Below are 23,962 nucleotides of genomic sequence, written 5' to 3'. Positions count from 1 at the left end.
TAGTATTTATTTTTTTAATATTTTTAAACAACAGCTGATTGAAATAGTTTGTTTACATTTTTAGGTTATGTCATACAAAAAAAACATAAGCAGGTGTGAAAGTAAATATTATAAATGCTATGTAAATGGCAAAATTTGACGTACAAAATGAATTACATAAAGATGAAAAAAATGACAGTTGGTATGTACAAATATGTAAAATACATACCGTGTAGAACACCCTTTACCTTGTGAAAACCTGAAAAGAAGGAAAAACTTTTTTTTTTTTTTTTCGTTCGGTCCCACGCCACTCTTTCCCGCCCCACCCGACCGAGGGGGCCACCTCCCTATATCGCGTACACCCCATAGACCGGAGTATGGAGGGTTAGTAGAATGATGGGATAACCGGCTACATATTAAATCAGCCGGCATACAGTAAAAGTAAACAAGTATTAATACACTGAAACTAATTATAATAAGGTTAGATGAAGAAGTACTAAATCACAAATCATGCATACGTGTCTGGCACTCACTACATACGCATAATAGCATTTTTTATCAAGTTTAAAGGGTCAGTAAACGATATACTATTATATATATTATTAAAGGATTCACATAAAGCTCTCATGGGATTATTAGCTTCATAATTGGTTCTAACGAGTGGCAAATTTATTGGGATAAAATTACGAGTTAAACGAGACGGGAAATTAAAATTTATTTCGCCTAATAAAAATGGAGAATCAATTAATCCACGAGTCAGTTTTATAATAAACATTGATTTCAACATGAAACGTCTTCTCTCGAGTGTAGGCAGGTCAATTAACATAAGACGACTTTCATAAGGGGGGAGCGGTACAGATGTATTCCAATTTAAGCCGCGGAGAGCAAACAAAAGGAATTGACTTTGAACAGATTCAATTTTATCTGAATAACACTTATAAGAAGGACTCCATATAATACAGCCGTATTCTAAGACCGAACGAACCAAGCTAACGAATAGACGTTTGGTGACGTAAGGATCCTGAAATTCTTTGGACCATCGCTTAATAAATCCCAATAATGACTTGGCTTTATTAACACAGGAATCAATATGAAGATGAAATCTTAGTTTATTATCCAATATTACACCAAGATCAACGAATGACAAAACATTTTCTAATTTGTATGAACCAACATGGTATTCAGTGCAGATATGTTGAGTCCTAAATAGTGAAAGCTTTTTACATTTTTTAAGATTTAAGGACATTCCATTGACGCCACACCAGTTAGCTAAAGAATGTAAATCAAATTGTAATTGAAGTGAATGGCTTGAAGTTTTTATTTGATGGAACAATTTAACGTCGTCAGCGTACATCAACATTTTAGAAAAACGTATAACAGAAGGGAGATCATTAAGGTATAGTACGAACAGAAGAGGTCCTAAGTGACTACCTTGTGGAACACCAGACGAGACAGTAACATTTTTCGATAAACAACTATTAAATAACACATTCTGGGTACGACCTTCTAAGTAGGTGGATATCCAGTTTAAGAAAACGCAAGGAAACCCCATTACGTTAAGTTTGTAAAGCAACAGTTTATGTACAACCGTATCGAAGGCTTTACTAAAGTCAGTATAAATAACATCAATTTGATTCTTATTACTAAATGCCTTATGCACATGCGTAACCAATTCTAAGAGATTTGTGGTTGTTGATCTTCCTTGAATAATACCGTGTTGAAGAGGTGAAATTATTGATTGCATGAAATGTTTTAATCTGCGAGATATTAATAGTTCCAATAATTTAGGAATGGCGCTTAATTCTGCTATGCATCTATAATTATCAACCAAAGATCTATTTCCAGACTTATGAAGTGGAATAATATAGCTAGACCGCCACTGGAGTGGAAAATATCCTTGGCGTAAAGATTCGTTAAAAATCCTAGTAAGTGGTAAATAAAATTCATTCGCACAAGATTTAAGAATGGATGTGGGAACCCCATCGGGTCCAGGTTTATTTGAAATACGTAATGTATTTAAAGCCGCTAAAACCTCTTTCTCAGTTAAAGTGATACAGGGAAAATTATTAAATGTTTCAATAGAAAAGTTATATTGACCATTAAATCCTATAGAGGAATAAGAAGATTCAAAGAAATCAGCAAACATATTTGAGATGTCTACACTATCAGAAGATTCTCTACAACCATATCTCATGCAACTGGGAAACGTTTGAACTTTACGTTTAGAGTTCACAAATTTATAAAAACTTTTAGGATTCTTTTCTAAATCATATTTGATTTTGGTGAGATAAATCGAATACGATTTTGAGTTTTCAATATTATAATCATTTCTAGCAATTAAGTATTTTGAGTAATTGATTGAGCTGTTGCATTTCTTAAACTTCTTGAAGAGTCTGTTCTTAATGTTACGTAAACGTCTTAACTTCGGTGTAAACCAGGCAGGACCGCGGTCAAATGCTTTCATTGTTAAAGGAACGGCTGTGGAAAATGCAGTGTCAAGTTGACTATAGAATCTTGACACACAAAGGTCTAAATCATCACTAAAATCCCATACAGTATTACGTAGCATGGGTTTCAGTTGAGTAAGATTGACTTTAGCGAAGTTGTATGTAGGAGTCGAGTTAATCAGAGGCTTTAGTTCATTTGAACGATGTTTTACTTCAAGGTCGATTGAAAGTGTAGGATGATACTTGTCCTCAGGTAGTACAAGTGGAGAACATCTATTTAACGAAATGTTTAAAGTGGTTGAAAAAACTAAATCCAAAATCCGTTCTTTGACATTTACAATATTATTAATTTGATATAAGCATTTATCATAAATCTTATCCCAAAAAATATCAAATCCGGTATTACTTAATGCAGGTATGAAATCTAATTTATTATCGCCCGCTACCCATGAAACATTAGGTAAATTAAAATCGCCCATGCAAATTAATGTACAAGATTCAGAGAGTGTTTTCGAGACGTTATCTATCAGATCAGCGTGCCTAGTATAAATTTCAATATCCGAATTAGGAGCAATATAGGAGCAAGTTATAAGAATATAATTACCGAGATGCTTTATTTTTACGCAAATGAATTCACCGTTTGAGTTACTTTGAGGATCAACAAGTTCAGAAGAGATAGAGTTATGAATAGCAATCAAAACACCACCACCAGTTTTATTTAACCTGTCTTTTCTATAAACTTGATAGTTATCGGAAAAGATTTCAGAATCATTAATATCTGGTTTTAGCCAAGTTTCTGTGAAAACTATAACTTTGAAATCGCAATGAAAACTGTTTATATATAAATTTCTAAGTTTAGTATTTAAGCCTCTAACATTTTGATATAGAAAAGACAGGTTAATATTATCATCTAGTTTTTTGAACTCGAGGAAATTGTAATAGGATTTGCACGATTCACTCTTTCTCTAAATACGTACTCTCTTACTACAAGATCATCAGGCCAAAAAGTATTATCGATCAATGTACTGAACCATTTACCAGGAATAACAATTCTAAAGGAGGAGATATCGCGAGGTTGAGACGGATTAAATTTAAAAATTTGTATATCATTATCAGGAAGATTTGGTATTTTTGACTTTAAATACGATCGAATGTTTTCGGTCGTGGTAGCAGCATGTAACCTGGAAATAAATATGGTCTTACGCGGCGCGACAACAATAAGTTGATCGGTAAACGAAGGTATAGCAGATTCAGTTAAGTTATTGCTTTCTGCAGGAACAGAAATTTCATTAACAACAAGAGAAGTTTGGTTACCGGAATTTGAATGGGTGATAGTATCTGCAGGGACAGATTCTTTATTGCTAGACCTTTTTTTATTATCTGCAGTAACAGATTTATTAATAGCAGGAGGAGGTTTATTTACAAAAGCGATAGGATTGTTATCTGCAGTAACAGACTTTTCCTTCGCTTTTAAAACAGGAGATGTGGTTTTATGATTGTTCAAATCGGTAGATTTATGGGCCATAGCTGGAGAAACCTTGTAAAAAACCTAAAAAGAAGAATAATACTTACCAAACAATACTTACGTTGAATTAAACCTTATACTTACCTGTGTTTAAAAACTTTGATACTTACTTTTTTATCAAAAACCTTTGTGCTAAACTTCATTGTGCATACCTACACACATACTTACATTTAAGAACCCTTTTGAATTTGTGAAACATAATTTTACAAAAATTGCATGGAAATTTTTGTGGAAACCGTAGTGGAAAAAATAGGTAAAACAACAAACATTTGGTCCTAGTCGAGCCGAATATGTGTGGTTTAGAAAAATCTTAACATTTACAAAAACAAACACAATATAAAAGTGGAATGTTTTGAAAAGTTTTTTACAATAACAAGTACCGTGAAACAAGTGACATCGAAAAATTGCAACAACGAGAAAAACAGTGAACAAAATTGTTTCAAAATAAAATTGTTAACGAAAAATAAACCATAAGAAACAAAACAGTGACAATTTGTTGAAAATTAAAACAAATACAATGGAACACAATCAGTGGAATATTACAAACAAACAAAAACAAAGAAGCTCACATACAAACAACACAAATTGCACAGAAATCAAAGTGACCAACTAGTTACAACAAAAATAAAACTAAATTTTGTAAAAAAAAATAACAAAGACAATTTCTACAACAAAAAACTAAAAATACAAAAACTAAACGTGATCACGGTACGCGTAACAAAAAACAATCAATACACAACTTACCTTGGAGGAGTTGGCGCAAAGGAATTGAAAAGGCGGACGGACGGACGTAAGCCAAACCCCCTCATACTTACCCTAGACCCTTTGTAAGAAGATCAAAGTGAGTACCCACATAACGTTTTTATACAACAACAACTAGAAAGCATTGGAGACACTCATACTTACCCACAAAAGAGGATTTTTTCAAAGACCCTGGTGCTTTTTGGTTTCTAAATAATTTGACACTTTTTGTAAATCCAATTGGGAGACCCTTTGCCTAAACTACTTACCTTCAATTACATATGGGAAACCATTTTTAAGACTCTCAATTACCAATACATACACAGTCCGCAATATTTTACTGGAATTTTTGTAAAATTTTTGGGAATTTTTGGAAATTTCATGGAATTTTTAGAAAACCTTGGAAAAATAAGGGAATATCTTGGAACTTTTGGAAAGTAGACCCATACGTTTACACACAATCACATACATAATTCACCATCGCCATTTTAATTTGGAAATTTTACAAAATCTAAAAATTTTAACCTGCGAAAATTACTAAACTTGGGATAACCTCAAACTCTCATAAAGGGGTCAATAATTTGGAATGATATTTTTTTGATATTTCTAAATTTTAAAGTCAACATTTTCATCAAATTTATTTGCCGAATCAATTTTTTGGGAAATTTTAAAATTTATTGCTGTTCTTACAATAATTTGTGTTGCGACTTAAATTATTACGAGCATAAGTGTTTGTTGCTTGTACAAACATTTATCATTTGGTTTTTTTGATGTTTGCAATTGCTGACTCTTCTTGCGAGGAATTTAACAAATTATCAACAAATTACTTGATTTTACACAACCTGATACAATGTAAAGCGTAAATTTCAATTTCTTATCCAAAATTGATGGGAAATTGATGGTTTCAATTTGTCCAGATGAAATTGGAACTTGTAGTCAAACCAAAAACAACTAAGTTGCTAGTCATTGTTCTACGCCTATGATAAATTTGGGATTTTACATACATTTCTTTGAAAACTGAACAAAGCAAAAACCCTTCTAAACAAAACAACGAACCAATTTGTGGAAAGTTATAATAATTGTTCCACAAACATCCCAGGCGGGACAGGGGAGACTTCTCTCATATCAATGAGTGCACCCCGATTCATATTAGCTCAATGATATGGGACCTACTGTTTATCGCCGAGTCCGAACGGCGTGTCTAAGACACCACTTGTAGAGAAGTTTTACATGGCTGAAATACTCAGAAAGTGTCGCCAACACTACTGAGGGGTATTTTGCCACCGTTGAAAAGTGTTTGATGTTGACTGACCGGGGAATCGAACCCACGACCTTAAGCGTGCAAGGCGGGTGTGCATACCATTGCACCACGGTGGTACTCCAAGTGGAAAGTTAACCTAAAATCAAAAATTGTTTTGTCACCTAACCTAGAGAAACTCACACATCTGTGACACATACATATATGAAACAAGTGCGGAATTTTTTATACATAACCGCCATATTGGTTTTCCAACAAATAAATTTGGAAATTTTTTGGAAAAATTTGGCGCCTTTGAAATACATAAGAACATAACATAAAGCGTTTGGTGGACAAGCGCCCAAAAAATTTGAAGGTTAACTAACCTAAAATATTCAACACCTTAAAATTTTATTATCTCATACTAATCTATACACATACTTTGATACACAAAAAAAACTTTTACAACATATTTGAAATTTTTTTTTGATGAAATATTTTGGTTTAAGCGCAAAATATTTTCGGTTTTTTGCAAGTGTACAACATTTTTGCTGAAAACTGTTTGCATTTGAAGCGATTGATTTTTATTTTTGGAACATTTTTCTGAAATGATACAACAATTTTTGGAGTTCTGTTTGAAAATTTTTTGAAATTTTTGACCCAAAATAATTGCCTAATTGAAATTGTTTGCTGGGATTTTGCGATTCTTTAACTCGTTTCTGTACCAAGACATTTTTATTTTCAATTCAAAACAAAATACTCGTTGATAATTTTACCCTTTTGATATTGCAATCTTGTAATTTCTTCGAAATACTGTTTTTGGGAACTTGTAATTTTTCTGGATAACCCAACATACATTTTTCTTCGACTTATTTTTGATGTTCATAGATTAGAGGCATCAAGAGTCCAGTTAGATTCGGTTTTTGACCAAGTAAAGAGAGCGTATGTTGAATGCAGGGATCATGTAGTAGAAGAAGGTGAAAAACCGAGAGACAAAAATAAGTTAAGAAATCATTATCTAGAAGCTATTGACACGTATAAAAATGCTATAGGAGCTATTAATGGTCAAATTCAGTCAGTTAAGCAGAAAGTGGCAGAAGAGAAAGTTAAAAGAGAATCTCAGTTGACACAGAATCTCAATACTGAAGTAGGATTTACATCAATTTCACGACTTCCGCCATGTGACACAGACACATTCAGTGGAGGCTAAAGTAAATGGCCTACGTTCCGAGACCTTTTTACTGCGATATATATCAAGGGAACAAAATTAAGTAATGTAGAAAAACTCTTCCACTTGACCCAGAAAACGACCGGAGAAGCGAGAGAAATAGTCAGTCATGCCCCACTTACAAACGATGGTTTTGAGCTGGCGTGGAAAAATCTAAGTGAGAGATATGAAAACAAAAGAATGCAGGTCAACGAACAGTTACAAATTCTTTTTAATTTACCCAGCGTAGCATTTGATTCAAGTAGCACACTTCAGAGACTTCAACGTACCATAAATAGTTGTGTTCAGACTCTTGAGACCTTAGATGTTGATGTAAAGGGTTGGGATCCGATCCTCTTTTATCTTTGTTCCTCGAAATTACCTCGATCGTTCTTAGAAGAATTCGAAAATTCTTTGAAAGATAGCAAAACTTTACCCACGTGGGAACAAGTCAACGACTATATGACCCACAAATTTAAAACTCTAGAATCTGTTGGAAATAACAAGCCAACAAACGCAAAATTTTCTCAGCAAAAACCAGACTTTTGTAAAAAATCAAAATTTACCAGCAGTTTTCAGACCAATACGTGGTCTAAGTCTCAGTCACAAGGGGGGAAATCTAATAAACAAACTTCGAATCTGCAGCCAAAGAGCCAAAACACTCAGAATTGTCTACTTTGTAAAGAAATTCACTTCATAAAAGATTGTCCTAGATTTCTTGAAAAGACAGTGAATGATAGAATTCATTATCTCAAAATTTCTCACCTTTGTTATAATTGTCTTTCGTCGAACCACGGCGTCAAAGAATGCAAAAGTCGGTTTAGTTGCCGGACTTGCAATATGAGACACCATTCGACTTTACATAAGGGAACAGAAACCCAAAATTCAAACTTAGCTAGAGATGAAGTACGCCCTAGTACCAGTGCTTTAGCTCTCACGACCACAACAATACTGTCCACAGAACCAGCGCAAAGTACAACTTTGACTCTACAAGACCATAGAGTATTCGAACATAACCCTAGCGCAACTTTGCTTTTCACGGCAATGGTGCAGGTCGAAAATAGAGGACAATCATACGATGCCAGAGCAATTATTGACCTGGATCACAATGTACCTTTATATCGGAAAAACTTTAAAATAGATTGAATTTGCCTTGTAAGAAAAACTTAGTTCATGTTACAGGACTTAGCCAAATAGTCTCTGAAACGTCTACCAAATCTTGTCTTTTCACTTTACGTTCTCGTTCAGACCCTAGTTTTGAATTAGATGTTTGGGCACCAGTTTCGAAAACCCTTCCGTCTAATTTGCCTTCACAGAATATTGAAAAAAGCAAACTCAATGATATTATTGGTCTTAACCTAGCAGACCCCAAATTTCACATAAGTCAATCTGTTGATCTTCTCATAGGAATGGATATTGGACCCTTAATTTTTACAGTAGGGACACCAATGAAATCTCTTGGCTTTTTCTTAGCACAGCATACAGTATTCGGTTGGATAATAGGTGGTCCAATACCAGGATGCTCTAGAAATTCAAATAACATTTCGTTGTTAAACACAACCTCGATCGAAAAGATTATTACACGTTTTTGGGAGGTGGAAGAGCCCCCAAAAAGACTTTTGCGGTCAGAAGAAGACTCATTCTGCGAGCAAAACTATCTTGAAACTACAAAACGAAATAAAGAAGGGAGATATATTGTTACCCTACCCTTTAAAAATTGTGAGGAGCTAGGTACTTCCCGTAATATAGCCCTCGCACAATTCTACAGAATGGAGAAAAAGCTTTCAAAGACTCCAGACATCAAAGATTCATATGACAAGGCAATATTAGAATATTTAGATTTGGGGCATATGAGAAAACTGTTGCCAGAAGAAATAGATCAGACCCCTAATTACTATCTGCCGCACAATGCGGTTATCAAACCAGATCGGTTGACGACTAAACTTCGCGTAGTATTCAATGCGTCTAGTCCCACTTCAAATAAAAGAAGTCTAAACGGCAATCTTTTCGCTGGTCCAATATTGCAGCTAGACCTAGTCTTACAAATATTGAAATGGAGGTTTTTTAAGTATGTTTACAACGCTGATGTCACTCAAATGTATCGACAGATTCTTTTGGATAGAAATCAGACCCGATGTCAGGGAATTCTGTTTAGAAAGACTCCTGCTGACCCAGTGGAAGATTATGAACTCTTAACTGTCATTTTCGGAGTGAATTGCGCACCATTTTTAGCCCTTCGAACTCTAATGAGACTCGCAGAAGACATTAGAGAAAGATATTCAAGAGCAGCTAAAATTATATTGCAAAATTTATATGTTGATGATGTCCTAGCAGGACGTCATTCTGTACAGGAAGCATTAGAATCACGAAAAGAGCTAATTGCTGCCTTTGACTCCGCAGGATTTAAACTCAGAAAATGGACATCAAATGAGCCCAAGATAATCAGTGATCTACCAGATGATCAACTGCTTCCTCTCAATTGGCTAGATTTATCCGATAGCCCGTCCACTAAGACTCTAGGTATCAGATGGAACATCCCAGGCGATTGTTTCTCTGTTACATCACCTTCGATAGAAAACAAGATCAATTTTACAAAAAGGGAAGTTTAATCTTCAATTGCCAAGCTATTCGACCCATGTGGGTGGTTAGCACCAATAATAGTAGTAGCCAAATTAATCATACAACAAATTTGGTTAGACAAAATAGAATGGGATTACACTCTCAAACCCATGACACTATTAAATTGGCAAAACTTTGTTAAAAATACTCTCTCAATTGACACTATCACTATTCCAAGATGGATAAAGTACACTCCAAAAAACCAAATTGAGATTCATGGATTCTGCGACGCGTCAGAGAGCGCGTACGGCGCTGCGCTCTACATTCGGGTAGAAAATACCAATAAAAGTGTTGACACATTTCTCCTAGCAGCTAAAACCAGGGTCGCACCGATTAAAAAGATTTCTTTGCCACGACTTGAGCTTTGCGGAGCCGTACTTCTCTCAAAATTGGCCTGTTCAACTATAACAAATCTTCAGATTTCGAATATTGAATCTTACTATTGGACAGACTCTACAATAGTTTTAGCTTGGCTCAAGAAACCACCATGCCATTGGAGCACATTTGTAGGCAATAGAATATCTGAAATTATTGAAAACGTTGGTAATGAAAGATGGCGTCATGTTGACTCGGAAGCAAATCCCGCTGATGTAGCCAGTCGCGGATGTTCGCCGATTGACTTAAAAACGCACAGTTTATGATGGCATGGACCACAGTGGTTAAAATATCAAAAGCCCAGTTGGCCCTCTAATCACATACCAGAGGACACAAATTTAGAAAAGAAATCCGCAAAGGTAATGACACTTGCTACTCTGACAACGGAGTCTATGAAAGAACTCATACAAAATGATCCTTTAAAGAATTTTTCCGTATTATCAAGAGCCTACCGAGCATATGCTTACGCTAGAAGATTCTGGAAAAGAGAATTAAGAGCCTCTCCCGAATTTTCTCTTGAAGAGATTCAACATGCTAAATGTTTACTTATACCGGTCACCCAGAAATATTATTTCGAGAATGAATATAAGTTGTTACAAAGAAAACAAAGAAAACAAATCTAGTAGCAGTTTTGTGGCTCTGAATCCATACATAGACTCAAATGGCGTTATTAGAGCCAATGGTCGTCTCGTACAATCACCGGCATTACCAGAAAACGAACGACATCCAATCTTGTTACCTTACGTATGAAAATTATCTCAACTTTTAGTCGAATTTACTCATAAAATAACTTCGCATGGGGGAAATCGGCTACTGACTCGCGTTTTACGCTTTGAATTCTAGATATTTAAACTAAAAGTCTTAGTCAAGAAAACAATTCACAATTGCAAAATATACACTTTGTATCGAATACACAACCAAGGTCAAATCATGGCTTCTCTACCGCCTGAAAGAACTTCTTTGACACGACCCTTCTATCACACTGGGGCTGATTTTGCAGGCCCTTTTAATATTAAAAACTTCACTGGTCGTGCTTGTTTAACTACTAAAGGTTACGTATGTGTTTTCATTTGTTTCGCCACCGAGGCAATTCACATTGAAGCCACCAGCGACCTTTCCACACAATCTTTCTTGGCTGCCTTCGCTCGATTTATAGGTCGGAGAGTTTGTCCTGCGTGCGTGTATTCAGACAATGGCACAAATTTCATGGGTGCCTCTGAATTGCTCAAAAAGGATAAAGCAGAATTTATGAAAAATCTGAGATCACATGCTATTACCCTAAATTCTCATCAAAATTTAGAGTGGAAATTCATACCTCCTGGCGCTCCTCACATGGGTGGTTTGTGGGAGGCTGGCGTTAAATCCTTTAAGACACATTTAAAGAAAAGCTTTCCAAAACTTAATTTCACTTTTGAAGAGTTTACTACAATATTGATTAGAATAGAGGCTTGTCTCAATTCAATACCCTTGAGTCCCGCTAATGAAATAGCTCCTTTAACACCAGCTCATTTTCTCATCGGGGCACCTATGCTAGAGCCAGCCGAGCCTGATATTTCAGACTCCGACATTTCATTCGTAAATCGTTGGAAGCGACTTAAAGTAATTTCCCAACATTTTTGCCGTAGATGGAAAAATGAATATTTGACTGAACTTCATAGAACACACAAATGGAAATATCAAAAAGATAACTTAAAGGAAGGGGATCTAGTGGTCATAAAAGATGACCGTTTGTCATCAACTGAATGGAAATTGGGCCGTATCGTCAAAACTTACAAGGGGGTTGATCAAAACATTATAGTCGTAGACCTTAAAACTTCTATTGGCATAACGAGTCGACCCATTACAAAAGTCGTCAAGCTATTTACCGACTAACTAGTCGGACCCTCTCTATTTAAAAACCTTGGTACTCCTCTCTCTCTTTTAATTACAGATATGGCAGCATACCTCCCAAACAATCATTGGGAAGAAGAAGAGGAAGAGAGACCCCCAAACAGGCGCCAACAACAAGAGCTCCCACAACAACCAGAACCTCAACAACAACCACAACATCAACAGCAACACCAGCGTCAACAGCAACAACCACAACAAAGAAGACAATCGGCAAGAAGCAGATCAGGTCAGCGAGAGAGCAGACGAGAGAGGCCTAGTTTTTGCAATATTCTTGTGGGCTATGCGAAGACGACCACGCCATCAACACATGTCCCAGGTTCCGAGAGCAAACCCAATACCAAAGATATGAAACGGTCGAACGCAGAGAGTACTGTCGAAATTGCTTGGCAAGAAGTCACTTGGCGCCTGACTGTACAAGTTTGACAGGCTGTAGAAGGTGCGACTACCGACATCATACCCTATTACACGGGGCTCCTAAGCTTGATAATTCCCTGCAACCAGCCCCAACTGTGGTGCCACCCTTTGCCTGGGACTTAGTTTTTATCCCCACGGCTCTGGTGCGGGTCGCAGCTGACAGCGTCGATGATTGGAAGACGGTTCGGGCGTTGGTCTGTCAGTCGGCAACAATGTCAAAAATTGCCTACTCAACATTCCAGAGGCTAGGGCTCAGGTCGGTCATTTACCAGAATCGCCGATTTGCCACTTTCAAAATTATGGCTAGGCGCACGAACAACTTCTGGGCTTTGAAGGTTAATGCGCTCATTACAGATGAGCTACCTCGCAGACCCAATTCCGACCCAATACTAGAGGACCCTACGTCATATTTTACACCGCAAGCTCTCGCTGACCCAGATCCACGCAGCAACATTCCTATTGATTTAGAGTTGGGAGCCGATGTTTTCTCTGCAATTCACCTGGAAGGCTGTACACCAGCTGGCATTGGAGACGTGAAGGCGTTCAACACGAAATTAGGTAATGTATTTTCATGCCCAATCAAAAATATGCCTACTAATTAAACTCTTTTTATTCACAGATATCACGGCGGGGGAGGCATGTACATGATTGTACCATTTACTTAAAGTGGTAATATAATTTTCAGATACTGTATGTGCTATTTATTTGATGCATACTGTAGTGTAGCGGTATGCTTTAGTACATACATACATACGTATAAATATGTAAGCGGGAGAACATTCTTATGTTTTGCAATTCCTCTTTATGCATTCCACTCAACATTGGAAGACAAAAGAGGTTTTTTATGACGATGTAAATTAGAAGATCGTCATTCGAAGTTTGAGTTTTAAAGCGATTAACACGTACATACCCACACCCCCGTCGTGACTGTGTCAACGTAAAGTAAAAAGTGCTAACTTACAAAAGTGTCAATAAGTGGAAAATTTTATAACTAACATTAGTTAAGAAAAAGTGAACTCTTATAGACAAAGAAAAAGCCACTTTAACTTTTACACATAACATTATGCTTATATTTATTTATTTATTTCATAAACAACTTTACATTAATTCAAGCCATCGGGCCAATAGAAAAGAATTAAATTATATTACATTTATGCATTTTGACACTACTCCCAACAGTTATATATATCAAAAAGACTTTAGTATAATAATATAAAAAAATATAAAATAAAATTTGAGATAAAATAATCTTCGCTCATCAGAAGGCAATAAATTCAAAAAATATATATATTTTAAAAGAACAGACGCAATTAGCTTAGGTGGCGAAGAAGTTTATTACTAAAAGAAGTTGGGGAAACGCTAAAATTCTTTAAGTCATTTGGCAATGAATTAAGTAGTCTTGCAACTCTAACCTCAAAAGATCTATCCATTAAATGAATGGCACTAGAAATATTTAACATTGAGCTTGAAAAACTGAACAATGACACTAACAATTGCGGGCATTGATTTCTAATTAATTTATAAAAGAATACAAGGAGGCGCAAGTCAATGTAATTCTGAAAACTTGTACCTAGAAATCTTATTACATAAGGAGAAATATGTTCTCTGTGATTCACACCATACACAAAACGAACTACTCTATTAATAGCAAGTTTTATGAGATCTACGCTACCCTGAGTAGTGCCAGTATAAACCTCCAAACAATATAAGACTACCGGCAAAATCAGAGCATGGGCTAATCTTTGTCTTACATTGATGGGCAAGGCAAGATCAGTTCCATAAAGGGATCTCAAAGATAAATTAATTTTAGAGACAACAGAGTTAATGTGCTGACTAAAACTCTGCTCATCATCTAACACAACACCCAAACAACATAGTTCATGAACAAAATCAACTCGGTTATTGTCATAACTCAACATCAAGTTATGATTTAACGCATTAGAAAAACACAAATCCTTTGTTTTCGATGGATTAATCTTCAATCTGTTACTAGACATCCACGATTGCAGAATATCCATAACAAGGTCCATTTTAGATTGAAGTATAGCTGAAAATCTAACATCCCCAACAAAGAGCAAATTCATATCATCTGCAAAAGCAAATGGAAAGCACCAACTTTGCAACTTATAAAAAATATCATTAACAAAAATAATGAACAAAAGTGGCCCCAGCACCGAACCTTGAGGAACACCACTTTTGACTTGACTTTTGTAAATTTGAACTCCCTGTAAAAGGAAAACCAAAATTATACTTACCTTGTGAAAACCTGAAAAGAAGTAAAAACTTACCTTGTAAAAAAACCTAAAAAGAAGAATAATACTTACGAAAAAATACTTACGTTGAATTAAACCTTATACTTACCTGGGTTTAAAAACTTTGATACTTACTTTTTTATCAAAAACCTTTGTGCTAAACTTCATTGTGCATACCTACACACAAACTTTCATTTAAGAACCCTTTTGAATTTGTGAAACAAAATTGTACAAAAATTGCATGGAAATTTTTGTGGAAACCATAGTGGAAAAAAAGGTAAAACAATAAACATTTGGTCCTAGTCGAGCCGAATATGTGTGGTTAAGAAAAATCTTAACATTTACAAAAACAAACTCAATATAAAAGTGGAATTTTTTGAAAAGTTTTTTACAATAACAAGACCGTGAAACAAGTGACATTGAAAAATTGCAACAACGAGAAAAACAGTGAACAAAATTCTTTAAAAATAAAATTTGTTAACGAAAAATAAACCATAAGAAACAAAACAGTGACAATTTGTTGAAAATTAAAACAAATACAGTGGAACACAATCAGTGGAATATTACAGTGGGACGTGGAAAAAGTGATCAAACAAAAAAATATTTTACAAAAAGAAATTAAAATTAAATTTATTTTAAAAATATCAAACAAAAAAGCTCACATACAAACAACACAAATTGCACAGAAATCAAAGTGACCAACTAGTTACAACAAAAATAAAACTAAACTTTGTAAAAAAAAAATAACAAAGACAATTTCTACAACCAAAAACTAAACGTGATCACGGTAAGCGTAACAAAAAACAATCAATACACAACTTACATTGGAGGAGTTGGCGCAAAGGAATTGAAAAGGCGGACGGACGGACGTAAGCCAAACCCCCTCATACTTACCCTAGACCCTTTGTAAGAAGATCAAAGAGAGTACCCACATAAAGTTTTTATACAACAACAACTAGAAAGCATTGGAGACACTCATACTTACCCACAAAAGAGGATTTTTTCAAAGACCCTCGTGCTTTTTGGCTTCTAAATAATTTGACAATTTTGTACATCCAATTGGGAGACCCTTTGCCTAAACTACTTACCTTCAATTGCATATGGGAAAACATTTTTAAGACTCTAAATTACCAATACATACACAGTCCGCAATATTTTACTGGAATTTTTGGAAAATTTTTGGGAATTTTTGGAAATTTCATGAAATTTTTAGAAAACCTTGGAAAAATATGGGAATATCTTGGAACTTTTGGAAAGTAGACCCATACGTTTACACACAATCACATACATAATTCACCATCGCCATTTTAATTTGGAAATTTTACAAAACTTAATAATTTTAACCTGCGAAAATTACTAAACTTGGGATAACCTCAAACTCTCATAAAGGGGTCAATAATTTGGAATGATATTTTTTTGATATTTCTAAATTTTAAAGTCAACATTTTCATCAAATTTATTAATATACCTTGCCGAATCAATTTTTTGTGAAATTTTAAAATTTCTTGCTGTTCTTACAATAATTTGTGTTGCGACTTAATTTATTACGAGCATAACTGTTTGTTGCTTGTACAAACATTTATCATTTGTTTTTTTCTTTCATGTTTGCAATTGCTGACTCTTCTTGCGAGGAATTTAACAAATTATCAACAAATTACTTGATTTTACACAACCTGATACAATTTAAATCGTAAATTTCAATTTCTTATCCAAAATTGATGGGAAATTGATGGTTTCAATTTGTCCAGATGAAATTGGAACTTGTAGTCAAACCAAAAACAACTAAGTTGCTAGTCATTGTTCTACGCCTATGATAAATTTGGGATTTTACATACATTTCTTTGAAAACTGAACAAAGCAAAAACACTTCTAAACAAAACAACGAACCAATTTGTGGAAAGTTAACCTAAAATCAAAAATTGTTTTGTCACCTAACCTAGAGAAACTCACACATCTGTGACACATACATATATGAAACAAGTGCGGAATTTTTTATACATAACCGCCATATTGGTTTTCCAACAAATAAATTTGGAAATTTTTTGGAAAAATTTGGCGCCTTTGAAATACATAAGAACATAACATAAAGCGTTTGGTGGACAAGCGCCCAAAAAATTTGAAGGTTAACTAACCTAAAATATTCAACACCTTAAAATTTTATTATCTCATACTAATCTATACACACACTTTGATACACAAAAAAAAACTTTTACAACATATTTGAAATTTTTTTTGGATGAAATATTTTGGTTTAACCACAAAATATTTTCGGTTTTTTGCAAGTGTACAACATTTTTGCTGAAAATTGTTTGCATTTGAATCGATTGATTTTTATTTTTGGAACATTTTTCTGAAAAGATACAACAATTTTTGGAGTTCTGCTTGAAAATTTTTTGAAATTTTTGACCCAAAATAATTGCCTAATTGAAATTGTTTGCTGGGATTTTGCGATTCTTTAACTCGTTTCTGTACTAAGACATTTTTATTTTCAATTCAAAACACAATACTCGTTGATAATTTTACCCTTTTGATATTGCAATCTTGTAATTTCTCCGAAATACTGTTTTTGGGAACTTGTAATTTTTCTGGATAACCCAACATACATTTTTCTTCGACTTATTTTTGGAAATTTTTTTGGACTACTTTGTCAATTCTTGCAAATCAGCAATTTTCTTCCAAAGTCAGACCCAATTTACTAAACAGGATGGCCAAACGTAATAGGGAAACTTTTGTAAATTGCCTTAATGATTTGAAAGATTATGCAGCAATTTTAAGTATAGCAAACACAGAAGATGATGTTCATAGATTAGAGGCATCAAGAGTTCAGTTAGATTCGGTTTTTGACCAAGTAATGCAGGGATCATGTAGTAGAAGAAGGTGAAAAACCGATAGACAAAAATAAGATAAGAAATCATTATCTAGAAGCTATAAAAATGCTATAGGAGCTATTAATGGTCAAATTCAGTCAGTTAAGCAGAAAGAGGCAGAAGAGAATGTTAAAAGAGAATCTCAGTTGACACAGAATCTCAATAGTAGGATTTACATCAATTTCACGACTTCCGCCATGTGACACAGACACATTCAGTGGAGGCTACAGTAAATGGCCTACGTTCCGAGACCTTTTTACAGCGATATATATCAAGGGAACAAAATTAAGTAATGTAGAAAAACTCTTCCACTTAACCCAGAAAAAGACCGGAGAAGCGAGAGAAATAGTCAGTCATGCCCCACTTACAAACGATGGTTTTGAGCTGGCGTGGAAAAATCTAAGTGAGAGATATGAAAACAAAAATATGCAGGTCAACGAACAGTTACAAATTCTTTTTAATTTACCCAGCGTAGCATTTGATTCAAGTAGCACAATTCAGAGACTTCAACGTACCATAAATAGTTGTGTTCAGACTCTTGAGACCTTAGATGTTAATGTAAAGGGTTGGGATCCGATCCTCTTTTATCTTTGTTCCTCGAAATTACCTCGATCGTTCTTAGAAGAATTCGAAAATTCTTTGAAAGATAGCAAAACTTTACCCACGTGGGAACAAGTCAACGACTATATGACCCACAAACTTAAAACTCTAGAATCTTTTGGAAATAACAAGCCAATAAAGGCAAAATTTTCTCAGCAAAAACCAGACTTTTGTGAAAAATCAAAATTTACCAGCAGTTTTCAGACCAATACGTGGTCTAAGTCTCAGTCACAAGGGAGCAAACCTAATAAACAAACTTCGAATCTGCAGCCAAAGAGCCAAAACACTCAGAATTGTCCACTTTGTAAAGAAATTCACTTCATAAAATATTGTCCTAGATTTCTTGAAAAGACAGTGAATGATAGAATTCATTATGTCAAAATTTCTCACCTTTGTTATAATTGTCTTTCGTCGAACCACGGCGTCAAAGAATGCAATAGTCGGTTTGGTTGCCGGACTTGCAATATGAGACACCATTCGACTTTACATAAGGGAACAGAAACCCAAAATTCAAACTTAGCTAGAGATGAAGTACGCCCTAGTACCAGTGCTTCAGCTCTCACAACCACAACAATACAGTCCACAGAACCAGTGCAAAGTACAACTTTGACTCTACAAGACCATAGAGTATTCGAACATAACCCTAGCGCAACTTTGCTTTTCACGGCAATGGTGCAGGTCGAAAATAGAGGACAATCATATGATGCCAGAGCAATTATTGACCCTGGATCACAATGTACCTTTATATCGGAAAAACTTAAAAATAGATTGAATTTGCCTTGTAAGAAAAACTTAGTTCATGTTACAGGACTTAGCCAAATAGTCTCTGAAACGTCTACCAAATCATGTCTTTTCACTTTACGTTCTCTTTCAGACCCTAGTTTTGAAGTAGATGTTTGGGCACCAGTTTTGAAAACCCTTCCGTCTAATTTGCCTTCACAGAATATTGAAAAAAGCAAACTCAATTGGTCTTAACATAGCAGACCCCAAATTTCACATAAGTCAATCTGTTGATCTTTTCATAGGAAAGGATATTGGACCCTTAATTTTTACAGTAGGGACACCAATGAAATCTCTTGGCTCTTTCTTAGCACAACATACAGTATTCGGTTGGATAATAGGTGGTCCAATACCAGAATGCTCTAGAAATTCAAATAACATTTCGTTGTTAAACACAACCTCGATCGAAAAGATTATTACACGTTTTTGGGAGGTGGAAGAGCCCCCAAAAAGACTTTTGCGGTCAGAAGAAGACTCATTCTGCGAGCAAAACTATCTTGAAACTACAAAACGAAATAAAGAAGGGAGATATATTGTTACCCAACCCTTTAAAAATTGTGAGGAGCTAGGTACTTCCCGTAGTATAGCCCTCGCACAATTCTACAGAATGGAGAAAAAGCTTTCAAAGACTCCAGACATCAAAGATTCATATGACAAGGCAATATTAGAATATTTAGATTTGGGACATATGAGAAAACTGTTGCCAGAAGAAATAGATCAGACCCCTAATTACTATCTGCCGCACAATGCGGTTATCAAACCAGATCGGTTGACGACTAAACTTCGCGTAGTATTCAATGCGTCTAGTCCCACTTCAAATAAAAAAAGTCTAAACGACAATCTTTTCGCTGGTCCAATATTGCAGCTAGACCTAGTCTTACAAATATTGAAATGGAGGTTTTTTAAGTATGTTTACAACGCTGATGTCACTCAAATGTATCGACAGATTCTTTTGGATAGAAATCAGACTCGACATCAGCGAATTCTGTTTAGAAAGACTCCTGAACTCTTAACTGTCACTTTCGGAGTGAATTGCGCTCCATTTTTAGCTCTTCGAACTCTAATGAGACTCGCAGAAGACATTAGAGAAACATACCCTAGAGCAGCTAAAATTATATTGCAAAATTTATATGTTGATGATGTCCTAGCAGGACGTCATTCTGTACAGGAAGCATTAGAATCACGAAAAGAGCTAATTGCTGCCTTTGACTCCGCAGGATTTAAACTCAGAAAATGGACATCAAATGAGCCCAAGATAATCAGTGATCTACCAGATGATCAACTGCTTCCTCTCAATTGGCTAGATTTATCCGATAGCCCGTCCACTAAGACTCTAGGTATCACATGGAACATCCCAGGCGATTGTTTCTCTGTTACATCACCTTCGATAGAAAACAAGATCAATTTTACAAATAGGGAAGTTTAATCTTCAATTGCCAAGCTATTCGACCCATGTGGGTGGTTAGCACCAATAATAGTAGTAGCCAAATTAATCATGCAACAAATTTGGTTAGACAAAACAGAATGGGATTACTCTCTCAAACCCATGACACTATTAAATTGGCAAAACTTTGTTAAAAATACTCTCTCAATTGACACTATCACTATTCCAAGATGGATAAAGTACACTCCAAAAAACCAAATTGAGATTCATGGATTCTGCGACGCGTCAGAGAGCGCGTACGGCGCTGCGCTCTACATTCGGGTAGAAAATACCAATAAAAGTGTTGACACATTTCTCCCGATTAAAAAGATTTCTTTGCCACGACTTGAGCTGTGCGGAGCCGTACTTCCGCAAAGGTAATGGCACTTGCTACTCTGACAACGGAGTCTATGAAAGAACTCATACAAAATGATCCTTTAAAGAATTTTTCCGTATTATCAAGAGCCTACCGAGCATATGCTTACGCTAGAAGATTCTGGAAAAGAGAATTAAGAGCCTCTCCCGAAATTTCTCTTGAAGAGATTCAACATGCTAAATGTTTACTTATACTGGTCACCCAGAAATATTATTTCGAGAATGAATATAAGTTGTTACAAAGAAAACAAAGACTTCTATCTAGTAGCAGTCTTGTGACTCTGAATCCATACATAGACTCAAATGGCGTTATTAGAGCCAATGGTCGTCTCGTACAATCACCGGCATTAACAGAAAACGAACGACATCCAATCTTGTTACCTTACGTATGAAAATTATCTCAACTTTTAGTCGAATTTACTCATAAAATAACTTCGCATGGGGGAAATCAGCTACTGACTCGCGTTTTACGCTCTGAATTCTAGATATTTAAACTAAAAGTCTTAGTCAAGAAAACAATTCACAATTGCAAAATATGCACTTTGTATCGAAGACACAACCAAGGTCAAATCATGGCTTCTCTACCGCCTGAAAGAACTTCTTTGACACGACCCTTCTTTCACACTGGGGTTGATTTTGCAGGCACTTTTAATATTTAAAACTTCACTGGTCGTGCTTGTTTAATTACTAAATGTTACGTATATGTTTTCATTTGTTTCGCCACCAAGGCAATTCACCTTGAAGCCACCAGCGACCTTTCCACACAATCTTTCTTGGCTGCCTTCGCTCGTTTTATAGGTCGGAGAGGTTGTCCTGCGTGCGTGTATTCAGACAATGGCACAAATTTCGTGGGTGCCTCTGAATTGCTCAAAAAGGATAAAGCAGAATTTATGAAAAATCTGCGATCACATGCTATTACCCTAAATTCTCATCAAAATTTAGAGTGGAAATTCATACCTCCTGGCGCTCCTCACATGGGTGGTTTGTGGGAGGCTGGCGTTAAATCCTTTAAGACACATTCAAAGAAAAGCTTTCCAAAACTTAATTTCACTTTTGAAGAGTTTACTACAATATTGATTAGAATAGAGGCTTGTCTCAATACAAGACCCTTGAGTCCCGCTAATGATGACCCTAACGAAATAGCTCCTTTAACACTAGCTCATTTTCTCATCGGGGCACCTATGCTAGAGCCAGCCGAACCTGATATTTCAGACTCCGACATTTCATTCGTAAATCGTTGGAAGCGACTTAAAGTAATTTCCCAACATTTTTGCCATAGATGGAAAAATGAATATTTGACTGAACTTCATAGAAGACACAAATGGAAATATCAAAAAGATAACTTAAAGGAAGGGGATCTAGTGGTCATAAAAGATGACCGTTTGTCATCAACTGAATGAATTGGGCCGTATCGTCAAAACTTACAAGGGGGTTGATCAAAACATTAGAGTCGTAGACCTTAAAACTTCTATTGGCATAACGAGTCGACCCATTACAAAAGTCGTCAAGCTATTTACCGACTGACTAGTCGGACCCTCTCTATTTAAAAACCTTGGTACTCCTCTCTCTCTTTTAATTACAGATATGGCAGCATACAACAGCAACAACCACAACAAAGAAGACAATCGGCAAGAAGCAGATCAGGTCAGCGAGAGAGCAGACGAGAGAGGCCTAGTTTTTGGCAATATTCTTGTGGGCTATGCCAAGACGACCACGCCATCAACACATGTCCCAGGTTCCGAGAGCAAACCCTATACCAAAGATATGAAACGGTCGAACGCAGAGGGTACTGTCGAAATTGCTTGGCAAGAAGTCTCTGCAATTCACCTGGAAGGCTGTACACCAGCTGGCATTGGAGACGTGAAGGCGTTCAACACGAAATTAGGTTATGTATTTTCATGCCCAATCAAAAATATGCCTACTAATTAAACTCTTTTTATTCACAGATATCACGGCGGGGGAGGCATGTACATGATTGTACCATTTACTTAAAGTGGTAATATAATTTTCAGATACTGTATGTGCTATTTATTTGATGCATACTGTAGTGTAGCGGTATGCTTTAGTACATACATACATACGTATAAATATGTAAGCGGGAGAACATTCTTATGTTTTGCAATTCCTCTTTATGCATTCCACTCAACATTGGAAGACAAAAGAGGGTTTTTATGACGATGTAAATTAAGATCGTCATTCGAAGTTTGAGTTTTAAAGCGATTAACACGTACATACCCACACCCCCGTCGTGACTGTGTCAACGTAAAGTAAAAAGTGCTAACTTACAAAAGTGTCAATAAGTGGAAAATTGTATAACTAACATTAGTTAAGAAAAAGTGAACTCTTATAGACAAATAAAAAGCCACTTCAACTTTTACACATAACATTATGCTTATATTGTAAATTTGAACTCCCTGTAAAAGGAAAACCAAAATTATACTTACCTTGTGAAAACCTGAAAAGAAGTAAAAACTTACCTTGTAAAAAACCTAAAAAGAAGAATAATACTTACCAAACAATACTTACCTTGAATTAAACCTTATACTTACCTGTGTTTAAAAACTTTGATACTTTTTTATCAAAAACCTTTGTGCTAAACTTCATTGTGCATACCTACACACATACTTACATTTAAGAACCCTTTTGAATTTGTGAAATAAAATTGTACAAAAATTGCATGGAAATTAAAACATCTTTTTGTGGAAACCATAGTGGAAAAAAAGGTAAAACAATAAACAGACATTATTAACAAAATTAATGGTACAGACCTGCTGATTGGACCAATAAACATTATAGATACAAATGAAAACAAATAATATTGACATTTTACTCCTTAATAGATGTGTAGGGTTGTGAGGCTTCACCCAGAAGTGGACCTATGTTGACAGCTTTTGTGTGAGGAGGTTTTTTATTCGCTAACATCTTAAAATTTACATTTGCATCAAAATCGGCTGCAATTTTTGTCTATAACCTTTAAAATACCCAATATGAGGGAACCCGGGCTATTCCAAAATGCGAACCTATATTGAAAATATTTTGTACATAAGTTTTCTATCCGCTGAAAACTCAATATACCTATTTGCATCAAAATCGATTGAAAAATGAATGTAAAACGTAAAAACGACAGCCACCGTTACATGAGCGCTACAGGAAACCGCGGGTCTATGCGGCCCAATTTGAGCCCCACACTGTCCACTAACATAAGAAAGTTATTAGTAAAGTTCCGCTAAA

The 23,962-nt window shown here is 35.5% G+C and overlaps 1 protein-coding gene across 2 annotated transcripts; it reads left to right on the top strand.

Moving 5' to 3' along the window:
* The first annotated feature begins 404 nt into the window (after window positions 1-404).
* Window positions 405-23,404, top strand: LOC141386970 (uncharacterized). Of its 2 annotated transcripts, XM_073955922.1 has the most exons (3): window positions 405-4,792; window positions 12,061-12,992; window positions 22,314-23,404. In XM_073955922.1, the coding sequence occupies exons 2-3, from the start codon at window positions 12,647-12,649 to the stop codon at window positions 22,658-22,660; spliced, it is 693 nt and encodes a 230-aa protein (XP_073812023.1). In that variant the 5' UTR covers window positions 405-4,792; window positions 12,061-12,646; the 3' UTR covers window positions 22,661-23,404. The 2 variants fall into 2 exon arrangements, with proteins under 2 accessions (XP_073812023.1, XP_073812012.1); XM_073955911.1 differs by lacking the exon at window positions 405-4,792 and having other exon boundaries at window positions 12,002-12,992.
* The last annotated feature ends 558 nt before the right edge of the window (window positions 23,405-23,962 follow it).

The sequence above is a fragment of the Musca autumnalis genome, unplaced genomic scaffold (assembly GCF_047663935.1).
Source record: "Musca autumnalis isolate F117 unplaced genomic scaffold, ASM4766393v1 scaffold_1, whole genome shotgun sequence".
NCBI classification, from domain to species: domain Eukaryota; kingdom Metazoa; phylum Arthropoda; class Insecta; order Diptera; family Muscidae; genus Musca; species Musca autumnalis.
This window is presented reverse-complemented; position numbering and strand designations above follow the sequence as displayed.

Bases quoted from the DNA above. Each gene is read 5' to 3' on its own strand.
- LOC141386970 (XM_073955922.1), top strand. From the start codon at position 12,647: ATGTCAAAAATTGCCTACTCAACATTCCAGAGGCTAGGGCTCAGGTCG. The intron at 12,993-22,313 runs GTAATGTATTTT...TTTTAATTACAG, and splicing joins GGCGTTCAACACGAAATTAG to ATATGGCAGCATACAACAGC.